We start from the raw sequence: 20,356 nt of genomic DNA on the forward strand, positions 1-20,356 counted from the left end.
GCTTTCGGGAGATGCTGATTGTGCTGATGAGTTGTACCTCATTTTGTTTTATGGTTATTTTTGGCTGCCAAGCCACACACTTCAGCAGCTGACCTTGAATCAATACACAAGATACTGATGTATGACTCTGATTGTATGAGCTGCATCCAAGTGACTATAAATGAATTTAAACACACACCTGTGACCACACATTCTTCCACACAATTGTACTCTGCCAAGTTATTGCCTGGTAACAGTAAACAGTTAGACTATTAAGCTGAATTGTTTATTACGACTTAGAATTATACATTCTAAAGTTCACTGATGAACATTGCTAAATATAATGATGTAATACAATTATATAAGCAATAAAACAGCATAAGTAGATAGAAATATCTCTTCTGATGATTTACTAAAGGAAAAATATTAAAAGGATTTGAATAAGAAAACATACTGTATTGATTTTTGTCAGTGCAGTTTCTGTTTAGCCACAATTTGGGAGTCATCATAACTTAAGTTTTCTCTCTCTCTTGTATGCCATTTGATTTGTAGAATAGGCTTCCTGGGGAAACAAATTCCCAAATTCTTTCTAAGAACAGCAGAAATCACTAATGGTTCGATGACGCGATTCATGATATTCAGACATTAATGTGCTGCATCTTTTCTCCTCACTTAATAAATAAATTCATTTCAAAAGACTTCAAATCAGAATAAAAACTACATCTGGGTTTGTCATTAATAAATAGTAATAAATGTTTTAGCTCAGACAAAAACTCCCTCGGATTCGCCTCGGCTCCATTTATGTGATTGTCTAGACAGGAATTGCGGAGAAATATCTGCAAGGGAAATATTTGATTTCATCGCAGATGTTACTTCACTTTAACTATCTGCGCCATAAATTATTAATATATTTTTATAAAGTTTTATAAACCAGACAAAAGCATTCAAAAGGCCTTGGACTAGCATGTAATCAGATATCTGGCAAAGTAATGACTATGGATTGTTAGAAGAGGATTCCCTGGGCCTCATGCCAAAAGAGATCATTCTAGAATTAGAATAGAATTTATTTACAGTAGTTGCTCCCATGGAACTCCGATCACCAAGACTGAGTATTGTAGGAGAAAAAGGGAATGATAAAATGCATATTTATTGCTATACTTAATCACTTGTACATTCAGATTCATATCACACATGACACCATCTCTTATTTTCTTTTTTCAGATCTAGAGATTTTGCGTTACGTTAATGGTTTAAGCATGGTCTAAGGTCACTGACATCATCTGCCTGTTAGACAGACCAGAAACACAAGAGGAGATAAGTCAATATCACTATCTCTTAGTGTTGAACTAAAGGTTTGTTTGATGGTAGGGTCATTTGGTCACTTAACCTTTACTCTTTCAATCTAAGACTCACCGTCCATCATTGAAGTTTTATGAATAACTGTATTGAAAAACCTGCTGCAATGGACTGTACATCCAAAAAAATACATTTTGTTTTCATGTTTTTCCAAGACTTGTATTTTAACAAACTTACTTTAACTACATACTGTATTTATCAATCCAACATGGTCTTAACATGGTCAAATTCTGCGATATATAAAAGTCATTACAGTCTCGTATACTAAAACCAACTGCAAAAAAAGTGTTTTAAGTGTTTTAAGTGTGAAGTTTTTTTATGAAAGTTTCTTAATGGAGTGTAAAAAGATTCACATCAATCTGAACCTGAACCATTTCTATGAAAACAAACGTACAGATATAAAACAATTTTTATGTTATGCATAAAATGTTGCATTACAATTTTAATATTCCTTTACACATTAAAATATGAACTATAATTAACTTATTACTTTACAACTGTAAGTATTCTTGCCTTGAGCTTTCTTCGCTCTAACACACAGACACTCTGGCATCCTCATATTTTGTTGTTGCTTCATTTATTTACACATGAACTCTCTTGAAGATAATTTTACTTGAAGAACCAATGACATACAATTGGATAATGCACACAGCTGGGAACTAAACTGTCAAGACACCTGTCGGCACTCAAACATTTCTCAGTATCTCCAACAGCAGAAAGTGCTTCACAATGAGAAAAACCATTTATGCCAATGAATTCTCAAATGGTTTGCAGTATGCTTTTTCACAAGTGTTTCTTGTTTTCATGAATGTTCATGTGATTAGAATTCATGTGCAGTTGGCCATGATTTTGTATAAAAAAATAAAATAAAAAATAAACTTTTTAAATGTGTGAGTGAATCAGTGTTATTTTAGTATCATTCAGATTCTAGTTTTTTTTTAATATTTTGAATTTATTTGATTTAATTTTTAGATTTTCTAGTTACATTTTCATTTTAGTAAACGTTTTAATAATTTAGATGTGTTTTTTTAATTTATTTTTTAGATATGTTAATATAGTTTTTAAATATTTTTTAATATAGTTATTTTAGTACATTGTTTAACTTAATAAAATTATTTAGTTGTTAAACTACATTAAAATGAGACATTTTGCCTCGGAAAAACTAGCTGCAACAAACATGAAAAATTATTTTTTCATTCCGTTAAAGCTGCAGTCCATAACTTTTTTGGGTTAAAAATGATCCGAAATCAATATTTGAGCAAGCACAAAACCAGTCAGTGTTCAAAACTATCGCCTTGCTTTAGCCTGATTCACAACGGTTAGGTTATAATAATGTTTTCTAATTTTAGTGGTATGGGTAGGTTTTTGGGTAGGTTTTCGCAGGGAGATCCTGCAGGTTGAGCATCATTTATAGCCTTTTCTCACAGCAGCCAGAATAATTAAATGTATCATTTGATGGCAGATCGTAATCCAGAAACACATGTGAATGAAATTCAGTTGTATTCTAGTGTTCTGATTACAATCTACATGTTAATTCAAATCTACATGCTAATACACACTATACACACAATGCTGATGTTGTTAACATTAACAATTTGAGAACAAAGCATAACAATAATAATAATTTGCACAGATTGATGTGAAATGAGCTAATTAACCGATCGTTTTAATCACCACTGGTAGCGCTATTTATTGTAATTCAGAACAAATGTGGCAGACTTGTTCAGATGATAATATACAGTGAAAATTCTTATTTTGGACATATATTTCAAGTTATAGACTAGAATCTGTGATTGCAAAGTACAGTAAACATCCACACCAGTGCGGTGATTGGCAACAAAGAGGCAAAACCTACGGACTGCAGATTTAATATTGATTTTACCACATTACAGAAAATACAGCAATGTCTATTATAGTGAAATTGCTGTTGCTACAATGCGCCATGGAAAATAAGGCTGATTTTACAGTTGATTGACAGATCAAAGGACTAGCCTGGGAAAGCCCATGATCTGAACATCTGCTCAGCAGCTTGTGAAAACAGATAGACCTTGAATGGTGTGAACCATATCTTCAAAAAATCTAACTGCAGATTTTAATCCCTCTGTCCCATAAACACAAGATATCACGAGGTGTTATAAGTACTTTAAGAAGCCAAAACAGAACAAGAAACAGGATTGGGGTGTTGGTTGACTTTCCTGAAAACAAAAAAGCTTTGAGAAAGGCAGCTCTCACTGGAGTGATTTGGCAAGAGAAAGTGATGCTCGTGTTGGATCAAAGCACTATTGAAATGGAATTTCATGATCTTTGCGAGTAATCCAAGAGCTTTTGAAAAATAGGACATGACTGCATTTTGTCTGATCTGCTTTGTTCTGCAAAGAAAACTGGAAGAGCATGTAATGTTTCAGACATTCTACAATTGACTGTTGTTTTGGGCATGAAGGATGCAACTGAATTATGTATTTTACATCAGAAACATGATCTGCCTTTTTGGGAGATTCAAAAAAAGATTCACTTGAGAGCAGATTATGAAGTCGACTGATGAAAATCCAACATCTACAGGGCAATATAAACTCTGTAGGAAGTCATCAATGGATAGTGCACACATACACACATGAAAACTGACAAACATTCAACATACACCCAGTGGCCATTTTAAAAGGCATTAGGCTTGCTTGTAAATGAAAACATACAGTATAAATAGAAAATTTGCTATTTGCTAAATTTGCAATATGTAGATCTTGCAGAGATGTTCAGTAGTAGCTGTTTTAGTCAGTTAGACAATGACAGATACAATATTGGTATACAGAAAAACACATATGAATGCCATGTTTCCGGAACAAAAATATGAAGCTAAAGTGGGCTGCTCACAATCAAACGTTCCTGATAAAATTGCCACTCAATGTATATTGCTGAGAAATAGGTGCGAAGTCTTATCACACATTTCTTGGTGCACAGATCATAAACATTCACAGAGAGCCACGTCTCATTTTTGCAGTCCCTTTATAGCTGCATTTACTGTACTCACTCACATACACAATACATGATGTTAAAAGTCCTTTGGTTAAGGAATTATCTGCTAAAATGTATTTTCTTTCTGAATTATTTACTGAATGCAGTAAAACAAATATTCTAACCTAATATATGAAAAGTTTGAGGCGTATGTGGTGTAGTGCAGAGATATTCAGCCTGGCTCCGGAAGTGCACAATTCAAAATTCCCAGAACTCATCTTTCCATACTTCTCTGGATCTTCTCTTAGATTCCCTGGCTACCAGATACGTCTTTCTCTTCACACTTGGACTCCTCAAATTTCTGACACACAGCATTTTCACACATGACTGACCATAGTACAAACATTAGAGCAATCAGCCAAGCGAGTTAAGGATGCATGCTACAATTTGATGTTTTGGCCACATACAGCATAGCCAAGAGTCGCCTGTACATGACTCATTCAAACTGCCAGCAAGTTTACAGAAAGTCCTACAGCTGAACTGAACATTCGGAAATAAATCAATAAATACTGGAAATGAGGAAAACAGCTCAACATAAAACACATTCATGAATATTTTCTTCCGGAAGATTTTAAACTTCTAATACATGGTAGTACTGGAATCTGGGTTACTTCTAGGTGACAAATATTGTTAGGTTTCTCTATACTTAGAAAATTAAATAAATAATACTTTGGTACTCTCTGTCCCAATACACTAAGTATGCCGAACACATCTGTCAATATTCCATGTCTGACAGGATATGGAATGTCAGACTGAAATCATGGGGTGTTTTTAATGAGCCATATCAGCCTCCATAGGTGCTGGAAACGAAGCATAAATTGACTTAGGATCCTATAGGTTGCGTGGAATGCAGGAACGATGTTCCAATAATAATTCTTCCTTAATTAATACAGCCGACAGGTTGTTTATCGGGAAAGGCAGGAGAGCATAAGACTGGTTATGCATGCAATCAAACACACGCAGACACACAGCTAAACCAGTGATGCCTAAAACTCTTTGGAAAACATAACATAAATGGGTCCATTCCCTCTGCTAATGCACTGCTGAATTTAAAAGAGACATCTGTGGAATGTGGAATGAGGAGAGGCCAATGATATACTCCAACATTTTCCTTTGAAGAAATCTTTACCCAGCTGCTTATCACTGTGCTTAATGTAAAAGTGCCAGAGGGCACAAAGCAAACACAAACAATCAGGAAGCCTTTGAAATAAAACTCATTACTGTGAGCAATTGTTAAACTTACATTAGTAATTATAATGGAAGGTTGATTAGAATATTTAAAGTGATTATTTGAAGAATTAGTGAAATGCCTTTAAGAAAGCATAATGATTTATAACAGTCGCTATAATTAGTTTTGTATTAACTGTTCCCAAGAAATAATATAATATGCTTTCTTAATTTGCATGAATACAACTATGCGTATCAGATTTTGACATTTAGCCATAATGCTTTTTTATATAAGTTATATATATATATATATATATATATATATATATATATATATATATATATATATATATATATATATATATATATATATATATATATATATATATTTGATGACGGTGCGAAGGAGAGCAAGAGGTACCAGTCAGTTAAGAAAATCTAAAGTTTTTCTTGTGTTAAGTCAAAGTCTTTAATTTCTCTTAGAGTTTCTGTTTTGGGGTGCTTTTGTTTTGCAGTCTAGTATTGTGTAACCGGTTTACTGCACCAGTAATAGATGATTTTGAGCGGTTGGGAGATGTGAAAGCGCACGACTCTCTGTAAGGTATTGACTTGAGTAAGTTATATATATATATATATATATACACTGAAACAATTAGTCGACATTATCGACAACGTCGACGATAAAAAAAAAAATAGTCGGCAAATGTTTTTGAGTAACGTTAGTTGTTTGATCTCGTATGCCTAATGTGAAACCCTCCAATAATGCAGTTTGACCAGTGTGGCGCTGTAGCACAAGATTGTTATACACTCTCCTGATTCAATTCAAAAGAAGAAGATAGCACTTCAGTTTGAGCAAACCGAGCCGATCCGAACCTTGGATGAATATGTAAATATATACTGCACGCCTTGCTCTCAATAACTGCATAAACACAACAAAAACTGACCGCGATGTAAAAGCAGCTCTTAAGAACATATTTGATTACAGCGATGTGGATGTTTGCACGAACTCTGAGGTTCTCCAGGCACTCCAGTAAAGAAATCTCCAGTCACGTTTATTTGTATAACAGTCCTTATGCAATAGATAGCTTTTCAATATTAAACATGAAAATACAGAGTCAGTGTCGCTAGAATTATAACTTGATTTCCTGTTATAAAGCAGCTCTCCAGTGTGGAGCTAGCTAATCATACATTTATTTTTATAATTGTGGGAAATATTTCATTAAAGTTTTAGTTCTGCGCTAGATCAAACTAAACTGTTTTAAATATCATAACCCAATAAGGTATTTTAAGAGAGATTGTATTTATTAGTAAAATGTTTATCCAAAAATAAAACGTCCTATCACTTACCTTTACTTTTATTATACATATGGCTTACAATAAGAGATGTTAAGAGGCAGAATGATTTGTCATTCAGCTACTTCCTCCTATAGCTAATCAAACGGCGAATAGGAGTTTCTCTCTTTTCTCATTTTGTGTGCAAAATATATTTATTTGTATAAATTAATTGTAAACTAGTAATACATAATGACTTTCAAAAGCGGAAGTAATTCCCTTTATTTGTTAGAATATGTATATTTTAACTTATTGCAAAAAGCTAAATAATAAATAAATGTCTAACCATGTAATGTGACCGAGTTTGGAGAGCCCTGGCTCAGCACAGTGAAAGTATTTGAAGATTTGTTTATGAACATGGCGGTGTGGTCATACAATGACTTTAAACCGGACACTACTCTGAGCTATTCACATTATACAAATGCTCCAGATATGTAATCAGGTCCTCCCTTTTGGAATGGTAAACATGACACTATTCATCACTCACACAAATAAATCACTTAATATTTTGATAATTGAATTGGTTTTTGCTGTTAAACCGTTTTTTTTTTTTTGTAACACATTGCACTTCATGTGTTTACAGATTTGTGCAGAATTTGAGACATACAGAATTACCATAGGCCCATTAGAATCAACAGTCTTTGCCAAACTGGGTCCGCACTACAGAACTTATGAAGATGTTTGCATACTGAAGAAGAGTGCTTGGACAAATACTGAAACCCTCTTGGTGCCCACTACACAGGTAAGAACAACTGCACTCAACACAACCTTGTATTAAAACATTATTCTCTCACTGGCCACTGGAAATTGACAAAAAAGACAGATAGATTAAGATTAGTTTTATTTATACAATAAATACAAAATATGTGGTATTACTATAAACTGACAGATTATGAATGCATTTGCCTCCCAAAAACAATTCATTTTGATGCTCTAGGAAAGCCAGTGTTCTGTGGAGTTTAGCTCTAACTCACCTGCCTGGAACTTCTAGTAATACTTTATTGTTTTAAAATTCCCAAGAACCTTGATTAGCTGGTTCAGGTGTGTTTAACTGGCTAGGTCACCCAAAAATAAACATGTCATTAATTACTAGGGCTGTCACTTTTAGTTCGAAAATCGATTGCACAATCGATCGGACCAATCAAAAAAAGTTTCGAAAATGAAAATAGGGAATCGATTTTAATCAAATATGTACAATATTCATTTAAAAATAATTAAACAATTAAAAATATAGATGTAACAAAACTCACAAACAAGCAGAAAAAGAAAATGAATTCCGAAAGTGCAGTATGCGTTGCGAAAGCTAGACAAAAAATACCAGCAATTTTACGCGCCTATAAGACCCAGTGACGTCGAAAGCGTCCTCTTATGCTGCATTCACACCAAACGCGAATAGAGCGTCTGGAGGTCTCGCGGCGTGGTAGACGCGAATTCGCCTCATTCGCGCTTCTAGTTACAGGAGATTCTGAGTTATGATATAGCAAGCTGACAGTGACCGGCTTCTGTGGTGGAGAATTGCGCAGCTGTACCTTAGTGTCCCTGGGACATCGATGCGGAGTGCGTCTTCTCAACAGCTGGACATATAGTGAATAAAAAACGCTCTGCTCTGGACACATGGCCTGTTCTCAAGTCCATTTAAAGTTGAAGCCTGCACTGATGTTTTTCTTTTGTCATGGCAGCCGTCCCCTCTGCGCATTTATTTTTTGCTGTTTGTTATTCTGCACGAAACTTCATGCCAATAAATAAGAAATATTGCTGCCTTGTGCGTTTCCAGCACTCTCTTTACGTTCGTCTGTTATTTGACGTTGAAAAAGGAAACGTCCTTTTTTTTTTTGACATGCAAAATCGATTTTAAAATCGATTCAATGAACACTTATGTCTTAAAAATCGAAAATGATTTTTTTCACAAAAGGGACAGCCCTATTAATTACTCACCCTCATGTAGATGTAGTCTGAGCACGCGGACGCACTTCCGGAAAAATCGGCCGGAAAAAAGGCCAAAGACCGGCCGATTACCAATCGCGTATTTTAAGCAAAAACCGTCCGGTTTCCGATTGATGGCGGGTCAATCGGTGCATCCCTAATCTTTTTATGAAAATGCGAGAGATTTCTGAACCTCCATAAAGGCTGCAATGCAATTGAAATGTTCCCAGAGTCATAGTAAGGACTTCAGTAAAACAGTTCATGTGACATCAATGCTTCAACCACACTTTTACAAAGCTACAAGAATACGTTTTTGTGTAAAGAAAACAAAAATAGCGATTTTATTCAACAATTCTCCAAATCACATATGCCGCCATTATGGAGAGTAACAAGAGGCATGAACATTGCTTTCTTCTGCGTATAATCAAGGCTCAGCGCATGCGTGTTCTAGGTCAGCAGCACCATGCGCATGAATTATTTACGTGCTGTTGATAATGGTGGAAGATGCGATTTGGAGAATTGTTGAATAAAGTCGCTGTTTTGGTTTTGTTTGCACAAAAAAGTATTCTTGTAGCTTTGTAAAATTATGGTTGAACCACTAATGTCACATGACTGTTTTACTAATGTCTTTACTATGTTTCTGGGTCTGGGAACATTCCAGTTCTGTTGCTTACCGTGCAGGGTCCAGATGTGTGTACCATTTTCTGCTTGCCTGTATTTCCCATAAGGAGATGAATGACTGACTTTTTTTTTCATGTAATTTTAGGGGAAAAAAAACAAAGGCTAAATTTTGTTGTTTTCATCTTCAGACTAATGAAATTGAAGTATCCAAATGAAGACCCTAGCAGTATGGAGTATATGGTGAGTTCAAGGTTAATAAATGATTTGTTAAAGTTAATACACAAGAATTTGAGTTCTCCATCCTTTTAAATACTTCTAGGATACAGACGTTGGCAGCAATCAGGAGGTGATCAAGAAGACTCGTGGGAATCTATTTGAAGCTGCAGTCATTGAAGACAGTCCAGCAGAAGTTTAAACTGTATTTACTGTAACTGTGTGTAATTATTTATTGCTTGTTTAACAAATACACTTTGATCATTTGTGACATCTTGTCTTTTGACTCATTACAAGACAAATCACACAAAAAATGCTTTGTTGAAGTGAGTAACTTTAAATAGAAAATATTTAGTTAAAGTAACTAGAACTAATTGTGCGGAACCACTGTCCATAATTGAAATGAGTAATTTGAAACAAACCTCCTTATGTTGATAGAGTGAAACAAAATTGGCTAGATTGTAATAAACCAAAACATGTTCAGTTAACTTAACCGGTTTAAGTTGAAGCAAAGTGAATAAATTGATTTGGTTGGACATTACTATTTCACATAGATTCTACCTCATTCAGTTGTGTTGTCACAACACAAGGAGTTTGCATAGATTCAACAAATTCCATTAATGTTATCAAAACACAATTTGGTTGTGTGGAACCACTGTCCATAATTGACTTAAGTAAGTGTAAAGAGTAATTTTTTTGAGTGCACACACAGACAGAGTTTCCATGTTTTATTGGGACTCTCCATAGTCGTAATGATGTATACTGTATAAACTGTATTTTCTATACTCTTACCCTACCTCTCCCACAAACTGTTCTACTATTTTAGATTTTCAAGAAGATTATTCTGTATGATTCATAATGTTGTATTTTATAGGGACCAAAAAATGTCCCCACAAGACCAAAATTTACTGCTATTATTATCCTTGTGGGGACATTTGGCCCCCGAAACACAGGGTATATGAGACACTTTTATTATTTAGTATTTAGACACTTTCTAATTGATCTGTAATGACACTTTAAGACCACTTGGTCAAAAGTAATAGCAAAAATGTGCCAGTTTTACTAAAAACAAATAAATAAATCCAGCATCAGTTCTTAGCAGACACCTACTGCAATGTAATTTTGAGTCTTTTAGAGTCACTGTAACTGTATACACTGCTGTTCATCAAGGCTGCATTTATTTAAATACTATCTCATTTAAAAAATGAAATTATTATTACCACAGTCTTCAGTGTCACATGATCCTTCAGAAACCAAGCTAATATACTGTTTTTGTGCTAAGGAAACTTATTATCATTTTCTATCATTATTCTTATTATTTCAATGTTGAAAACAGTTAAGCAGTGCTGCTTAACATTTTTGTGGAAACCACAATGCATTTAATCTTTGATGAATAGAAAGTTCAAAAGAACTTGATTTATTTATTTTTTGCTAAATTTGGTAACAATGTTGAAGTCTTTACTGTTTATGATCAATTTAAAGCATGCATACTGAATAGTATTTATTCACTATTATTTACTGTTTACTGCCCCTAAACTTATGAACGATAGTGCATATGACCACCCAAAGATGAATCTAAAGACATGTCACACAGAGCTGTAACCACAACAGCAAACCATGCAGGAAGCTGTCAGTTGTCAAGTGATTAAACGAGAGTGCTTTTTCTGTGATGGTGTTAAGGCTGAGCATGCCAATTATCCACAACACTGCATGACAGTAAGGAGCTGTATGATGTCTGGCCAGATTGATCTGATTGGATAATCAGCTGGTACTGAGTACAGAACATGTGTTCTGTACTTTCATAGTACCACCGGCAATCACAGAAAATTCCTCAGTATCCATGTGGAACAAGGGAGAAAAGAAAGCAATGAGGAGATGAGAAATGTTGAAAGGACACATTAAGAATAAGATGGAGGCACAGTTACTTTTATAGATCTGAGCAAATCCTTACATCCTTACTCTTAGCCTTAAAAAACTGCAAATTCTACACATTAAACCACAACATTCCTATTGACTTTTCATTAATGCATTAGCCATAGATAAATTTTGCATGTCTCAAACAATGAAGACACAAATCTTAAAACCTTATTGAGCACTTTAACAGTTTACAGTTTTTAACAGTTTTTTTTAAGGAAATCAAGTAGTAGTTTGGTGGTTTGTGGTTTAAACAAGTTTATCTGTACCTTATCTTCATATATCCTTAAGAATATCAAAACATAATACTGCAAACAATCAAGGAAAGCCATTTGTACATGATTGTCTGTCTGCTTGTTTTGACATTTCCTAATATTTTTGAATGATGAATAACTTCACTCTCACAGTGTGGCATAATGACCAGGCTGTCCACATGCATGCTAACCTCTAAAGGACTGATTTCATAACAGTCATTAAACACACAATGCTTAAAAAGCGTTTTCAAATCTTCTCGTTACAAGAATTGTTAGGCACAGTTTAGTTAAAACAATATTTAACAAATATGATTGAAAGTCTTTTTTTTATTGTCTGGATCAGACTGTATTCACAACAGGGTATAAAAATCTTCAAATTATGGCTTCTTACAGAACAAATCTCTTAAGACATGACTTTCTTGAATGACAGCTATTCAGAGGGAAAGTTCCTTCAAAATTAAAAATAAATAACCCACACTACTCAACCAAGTATCCTCATCTATTAAGTATGCTCTCTTAGTTGCAATGTGATTGTTGAGCAACTGTTTAGCAAATTAAAAGATCAGTGTGACCAACAGTAGAAGAACTTTAATTGCCTCTTGATGACAGCAGAGAATGATGACGCTCAGTGGTTTTAGAGTCATTCCTTCTTGCCCCCCACCTCCCATTTCTCACTTAGCAGATTGTCCACATAAACATCCATAAATAATCATGGATTAAAGAATGTCAAAGGGAAAGGAGGTGATACCCTCAATTTATCAAGTTCCTCTTGAAACTCTTGCTACTGTGAAGTTACAAAACAAAGTTTATTTACATATTTCACACTGTCCTCTCACAGTCCTAGTTGCTTAAACATGGGATTTAGTTATGCTACCAGATACGTCAGTAGCTGTTGTGTCACCAGCAATCCAGTGATAGCAATCACTGGTGTTCTTGTTCTGTGGTTTAACTGTGTAGCGAGTACAATAGATAATGCCCAGGACCACCATCACCACAATGAAGATACAAAGTGGCACTAGCAATCCGATTAGCAACCAGCTGGTTCCTTTGCCCTGGTTACTGCTGTAGTCATTATTAATAATGACCTTTTCTGTTCCTCGTGAATGCATTGGGACCGGGGTGGAAGTTTGTTGCCCTGGACCAAAGGTGGTTGATTCATCACCATACATGTCAGTATTATCATGGTCTTGTTCATAAGACTCATATTCTCCAAAAAGGTCGAAAGGGTTCTTTGCAGTTTTCTGTGACTCAGGCTTTGTTTGGGTTGAGCTGAACCAGAGCCAATTCAAAGCACCGCCTGAAGCTGTGGAGGAAGGGAGGACTGTGGGAACTGTGGTGCTCTCATCCTCATAATAGTCTGGAGTGGGTGTCAGAATTGCTGGTGGAAAAAAAGCATTATGAACTGGTAGTTCTTGATTAAGGTCAGCATTAACATCAATGACCTCAGGGGAGCTTTCAGTTGGTGTAGTGGTTTCAGGTTCCTCTTCAGATGTCGAAATCAGGTCTGTCGGAACCGTCTCCAAATTGGGCAGCTCAGTCTGCCAATCAGGTGGAGGTTGCCATGGGTATGCAGGATCCTCTGGTTCCCATGGGTTGGAGACTGTGGCTGAGGGAGTCTCCATGTCCTCCCCAATGGGTCTGCAGGAATATTGGTCAGATTGAAGAGTATAACCTTCTTCACAGTAGCACTCAAAGCCTCCATCATAATTGATGCACATCTGTTCACATGTTCCTTCAATTTGACATTCGTCAATATCATGACATTGACTCTGGTCCTCTTGTAATGGGGCATAACCAAGATGACAGTGGCAAATATGGGAGCCCAATGTGTTCTCACATGCATGCTCACACGGGTTGTCCAAACACTCATCCACATCTTCACAGGCACCTTCTTCATCTTGTCGGTAGCCATCCCGGCAGCGACACTCAAAGGTTCCAGGAGCATTTACACAGATATGCTCACAGGGACTCTGTAGGCATTCATCGACATCTACACAGCCCCGTTCATCAGGAGCCAGCATGTAGCCATCAGGACAAGCACAGCGGTAGCCATCCATCACATGCAAGCACTCGAACTCACATGGATCCCCATTGCAAGGGTCAGACAGAAAGCAACTTACCCCATCCTCAGCCAGGAGATAGCCATCATTGCAGTCACAATAGTAGTGTGAGTCATTCTCAATGCATAAGTGATGGCAACCTCCTTTGTCTTTATCACACCAGCTTGTCTTAGGCATATCAGAGCAAAAAGGTGGATCCCTGTTCCATCCAACAGTTCCATCTTCCTTTTGTGTGCACAGAACTGACTGGTCATCTTTAGCAGGACAAGGTACAGCTGCTACTGATCCATATGGGATATGTGTTAAGAGGGTACTCAGCAGGTTAAAAGGGGTACTGTACAGTGTATTCCCACCTCCCTCGCTAACAATAGCTGTACACATGCCTTGGAAGTTGTACCTGCACAGGTAGCCATCCATTGAAATCGAACATGGTCCGTCCTTCCATTTAAGATTAAGCCCTTGCTCATGGGCCGCTGTGCTGTAAGGCAACACCACACATCGTGGGGATGAGCAGGTACTGGCCGTGTCCTCTTGTAGCCAGTTGGTGTACTGGGTGTCCTGATCTCCAGTGACCCAAGAGAAGCCACGCAGGGGTCTGGTGGGTGAACATTGTCGGGGTTGTCTCTGAAGGCCAATCCAAATATTTGCCTTGCCTCTGTGGTGTTGTTTCAGTTCCACATTCAAGAAGAACTCCTTCACTATTGCTGCTTCCTTTGGATGCCTGATGGTGGCCAGGTTCCCTCCGTATTCCTTGCAGCTCCGCCAGGCCTCCAGGAAGGTCTTACGCTGAAAATGGAGTACAAAGCACCCATCCTCTCTACAGAGTGCATCCCGTTCTCTCAAGTCCTGAGTCTGCACCCCGTAGAGGCACAGTAGTGAGGGCAGCAGAATAACACAAAGAACTGTACAGCTCATACTTCACACCTAGTCTATTTTCTATTTTACTTACTTTCCCTTTTTTTTAGGTGGCTTTCAGGATGCTAAAATACAGTTTAATGCCCTAGTTGCCCATTCTTCTTCTTCTTGTACCTGTATTAAACTTTTCCCTTCTTTTCCTCTCTCTCCACCCTCCTCACTCTGTCCTGTCCAGTGGTGATCTGTGCCTCAGCTGAGTACTTACAATCTAACCCTTGACGTTCCAGCAAGCGAGAGAGAGAGAGAAGGAGAGGGAGGGTTGAAGAGATGGAAGAAAGGTAGGAGTGACTGAAGAAAAGGGGGGTTGAAAAAAAAGATGTTTTTGGCACAGGCAGATCCAATGTGTGTGTGTGTATTTTTGGGGGACTGGTGGGGAAGTGCAGCAGTCTCAGTTCCTCTTCACCAGAATGTAACGTATGTTTCTCATAAGTGTGTATGGAAATGATTTGGGACTCTGCCCCTACCCCACGACCCCCTCTGAATCCCGGATAACTTATAACAAACTGTAATGCTTATTTTTTCACCATGTAAAAAAACTAGAACAAAATTAAACAAAGGCTGTGTCTGCTGTAACAGTCCCACTTACGTCTGTCAGCACTTTATATTCAAGCAATTTTCTTATCTTTCCTCTTTTTAATATTGTTATTTGGGTGGGGGGGGGGGGGGCTCATTTGGTCAGGATCAATTTGAGCTGTGGCACTGTGGTTAATGTTTGTTATCACGACATGTAAAAGCTATTATGTTGTTAAGCAGGTCTGAATATGGACATTTTTCAAATGTTCCCCACTTCTCTAAAAACTGGCCTATTAAAATGAAAGATAAAAACATAAAAACAAAAATGTTAATATCAAAATATGTTACTTAATTCTACTCACACATTCTTTTTAATGAATGAATTACACACAAATTGTTTAGTTGACCAAAAGGGTGCTTCCAAGTTGGCAGTGTGTAGTTGGTGAGTTAATAAGTGTACTGTAACACTTTATTTTTTTGAATTATCACTACTTGGATATTGGCTGTTTATTATTACTTAAAAATCACATATTAATATCTTATTCTGCAAGACTATATTCTAAATCCTTAATCCCACCCAATTCTTAAACTTAAAGAGCAGGTCATATGTTTTTTTTTTTTTAAAGTGTCCATATATTGTGTTGGAGTCCCCTACAAAAGGTTTAAATGCATCTAAGTTCAGAAAACACTGTAATTTCCCCATAATATACATTTATACATAGATTAATTTATCCATGATTTCAAAACAGTTCGATTCAGTTCTGAGCGAAATGTCTGTAAACATCTACCTTCCATAAGACTATTCTGCTTTGATTGGTCAGCTGGCCAAGCCTGTTTTTTTTTTTATGCTGCTGGTAGTAGCGACCCCGATAATGTCATATTTAGGTACTGGAATGCAAATTTACCAGGGGAACCCTGAGTGAAATCATGCATTTTACACCCCAGAATGTGATTTTTAAAGGGGGAGCACCCTTAAAACACGACTGGGCTAGTTTTGTGTAGCAATTGGGCGGGTTTTGTTGTGACAACCTGGCAACCCTAGCATGCACTTTTCATAAAACAATACTATAGTGCTCCAATCAGTTTTTAAAATAATGACATAAAAACATTTTGTTTAACACTTATGCAAGTGAATCGTGCCCATAGCTAAAGTTTAGTTTCTAAACTATAAACACTTAACAAAATAATAATGGTGGACGTGTTAGCCGAGTGGTAACGATGAAACAATACAGTTTGAAAACCAAAATATGTCTATTGTAATGTCTGAAGAACGACAGACAAAAGACGCTCCATGTCTTAACCTTTAATTATAATGCAGAGCAGCTGTATCATATGTGTACCAGCCTAACTAACTCTCTCTCTCTACTGGGTCTTTTACTCCCTGCATTAATCCTATAACCACATAACCAGCACTTTCAAAATGAATATAAAGTCTGTGTGCTACACTACATTGTTTATTATTAAACAAATTAATTAGAAAAAACTACAGTCTACTTTAATCGACACATTCTTAGGAAATAGTGGGTTCACAGCGAATTATCAGAACTATTTCAGTAAAACAGTAATATCGTGCTTTAGACATTTTAAGCACTCAGTTGAAAATGTTACACATAACAAACACATAACACCTGCTCTTGTGGTTCGGAGAGCTTGTTGGGCCAAATAAAGAAGATTAGAAGCCAATAAAAAAAGATAAAAGGCAAGATTAGAGAAGCAGTCCTTTGTAGAATGACTCAGTTTGTATTTCGTGGGCAGGCAGAGATTATTCTAATGTGTTACCCAGTGACGTATACTGATAACAGGCAGAAGATTTAAAAATATAATGACTCGTCAAGGCGATTCTAAGGCGACTATTTTTTTTTTTTTGAGAGAGAGACAATATCTTTATTTATTATTCACTTTTTTGATTAACAACTTTGCAGACTGTTTACATTGAAGGATGGCTACCTTACAAACTGCAAAAGAGATATTTTTGGAAAAACCATACGACCTGCTCTTTAACAACTACTTTACTAAGTATTAATACATTTATGTATTTAGCAGATGCTTTTATCCAAAGCAACTTACAGTGCATTCAGGATATACATTTTTTTTTTAAATCATATTGTGTGTTCCCTGGGAATCAAACCCACAACCTTTTGCGCTGCTAAAGCAATACTCTACCACTGAGCCACAGGAACATATATAACATATATTAATAAGCAATAATTAGGCAAAAAGTCATAGTTAATACTTGTTTGATAAGTTATGTAGTTACTTGAAAGAATTAAAATAACCGTTTCAGGTCTATCCTTGTATCATCAACTTGTTGAGGTTGATATATGTTTTAGAAAGTAATTAGTAATTAACTAGTATTTCATTAATTAATTACTTAAATCACTTAACTAGTAATTAATTACTCAATTTATTAGCTATTAATTAAGAAAAACTTTCTGGAGAGATTAATTTGTACAGTAATCTAATTACACTGTGGAAGATGTAATTAGTAACTAGTAATCAATTTCTTTTTTAGAGTAACTTACCCAACAACATTGTTCATACCTGATGACTGCATCATAAAAAAGAAAAATCTAATTACCTGAAGTCCATCAGATGCCTGTGAAAACACAGCAACATCAACAATCACTGCACACCAGAACAATAACAAATCTAGCTATGCTAGAGGTTAAAGTGTCCACACCCGTAAGGAACAAAAGCAGGTCTAGTTTTGTTAAGAAAACAGAGGAGGAAAGACTGAGATGGGGTCTCAGTCTGTATATGGTCATAATGGGGATAACTTTCTGTGGGGGGTTAAACAGGAGCAGCCTGAGGAGGAAATGGCTGGATTTCTCTAAACGAAACAATTTTTTTTGAGAGTTTACTTCTCTCATCTTTTATTTTGGTAAAAGTATCATAAAACTTGACACAACCTTAAACCAAGCAAACCTTGACTCCTGCTGGGGTGATCATTAAAAGCAAATATCACATCATAACAGTTGTGTCTAAAGGTTAAGTGATCTGTAACAGTTTTTTTTTTCAGTCCACACGCACAATGATACACATACACAATGCCAAACTTAATGGCAGTACACACACATACTTTTAACAATCATAAGAGCTTGGGCAAATCTATTCTACAGATTTTCTACAAGAACATATTCATCATTTCCATGGAAACACTTAATGTTAAAAATGCAATGCTGGGTCCATATAATAGCTACACTTGTCTGACAATCTTAGCCAAATGAAACATGAATCAAAAGAAAACAGTTCCAAGAAGCTTTTGTAATGAGATTTCAATGATGTACAGGCCTGGGAAGTACAGATAATAATAGGGGGGCGGCAGTGGCTCAGTAGTTCATGTAGGTTGTCTACAAACCGGAAGGTTGGTGGTTCAATCCCCAGCTCCACCTGACCAAGTGTCGAGGTGTCCTTGAGGAAGACATCTAACCTGCTGCTCCCGACGAGCTGGATGGTGCCTTGAATGGCTGACACCGCCGTCGGTGTATGAATGAATGAGTGAGTGAGTGAATGGGTGAATGTGAGGCAACTTGTAAAGCGCTTTGGATGGCCATGGGTCTGTTGAAAGCGCTATATAAATGCAGTCCATTTACCATTTCCAACCTGAAGATTTCTAGGAAAAGGACACATATTACACCTTACATGACTTGTGCTATTTTTTCATCCCACCATAAGTGCTGATGTAAATAACCTTCATCTCACAACTCCATATCCAAGGTACACTAAGGTGAAACAGAGGTCAAATCTGCAGGACAGCGCAGAAGATCCTCAGGGTTTTTATCTAATTTAATTTTTTATTCATGTATTTGCATTTATTTTTTCCTGGACCCATCCACCCACCACCTGTAAATCACATTTACTCTTTTCCACTCTCAAGATCCCTCGTCTTAATATTGTTTTCAGATCTCATGCTGCTTCTACCAACCCTTGATATCATGCAGAAACTGAATCTGGTCACCCACTAGTTTCTCTGTAAACAGTTTTCCTAATTCTTGTATGTGATAATTGCATGAATTAGAGAAGTGATTACGACTAAGGAAGATGATGAGATGTTATACGAGCAACAGACATTGATGTCTTCATGTTTCAATCTTGCAACAGTATATGCTCTCGTGCTGTTGTCAGTGGTAATGTACTTGGCAGAAGAACAATGTAAAAGCAGACGTAATGTTATTTAATATTCTGATGCAAATGGAAGCTCCATACAGACAGTACTACAAACTCTAAACACTAATCCTTCCATAGTCGTAAAGACAGCATTCCACAAAAACAGAGTGAAACGATTGTGTTGTATGTTACAATGACCTTACTGATCAACATTTGCAGCTGTGTTTGGAAACATGGATCTTGGTGCAGGATGTATAGTCTGTGGCTCTGTTTGACATTTTTAAAATTCATAACTCAGTTTTTGACAGCACTTATGGAAAGCCCACTCTCTGAACCATGATTAAGTCTCAAATCCAAAGTTTCTGGATCAGGAATTACTTCCACATACACACACACATGTATGTGGATCACATACATCATGTTCAGGTCCTGTGCGAAAAGTCTGTGTTTAAGTTTTACAGTATCTGGAGATCTTTTGATTCAGAAGAAAAAGTTGACTCGATCCCAATACTAGAGAGGAACAACAAACATAAACACTGTCCTCCTTACTGATATCAACTTGTATCTAAATGGGAATTATAACACCTCTATCATTTTTAAGGTATGTTTCAAGAAAGCCAAAACATTAGGCTTACAGTGGGTTCTCATCCAATACTAAATACTTGGAAGAATTATTTCACCAGAAAATATTACTCTGGCCAAAAAGCAGTTTATGTTTGGGCAGATATCCACAACATTAAACCCAGCTGGCCTACTACTGTTAAAGTCAGCATGAAATAAAAATTCACCCTATCTATTTTCTAAAGGCATGTTACATGTCATATCGTAAACAATTAATCTGTGCATATCTTGTGGTCAGAAAGAACATGACTCATAAAAGATGGCCCATTTGTGATTGCATTCTCTGAGGAAATCTGGTTACAGCCAAAAAATATTTAGCCAATAATCCAACTGGTTTCGGACAAAATTTAGCCATTCATTGGTAGCAACATA

The 20,356-nt window shown here is 36.4% G+C and overlaps 1 protein-coding gene across 1 annotated transcript in view; it reads right to left on the reverse strand.

The window, feature by feature from the left end:
* The window catches only part of cd248a (CD248 molecule, endosialin a), a 140,158-nt gene extending 125,212 nt beyond the window's left edge, over positions 1-14,946 (reverse strand). The window contains exon 1 of the mRNA XM_059526132.1: positions 11,784-14,946. Coding sequence (XP_059382115.1) covers positions 12,617-14,743 — 2,127 coding nt within the window. The 5' untranslated portion in view covers positions 14,744-14,946 and the 3' untranslated portion in view covers positions 11,784-12,616. The remainder of the gene's footprint in view (positions 1-11,783) is intronic.
* Positions 14,947-20,356: the final 5,410 nt, after the last annotated feature.

Source organism: Carassius carassius, chromosome 3 (genome assembly GCF_963082965.1).
Source record: "Carassius carassius chromosome 3, fCarCar2.1, whole genome shotgun sequence".
Lineage (NCBI taxonomy): Eukaryota > Metazoa > Chordata > Actinopteri > Cypriniformes > Cyprinidae > Carassius > Carassius carassius.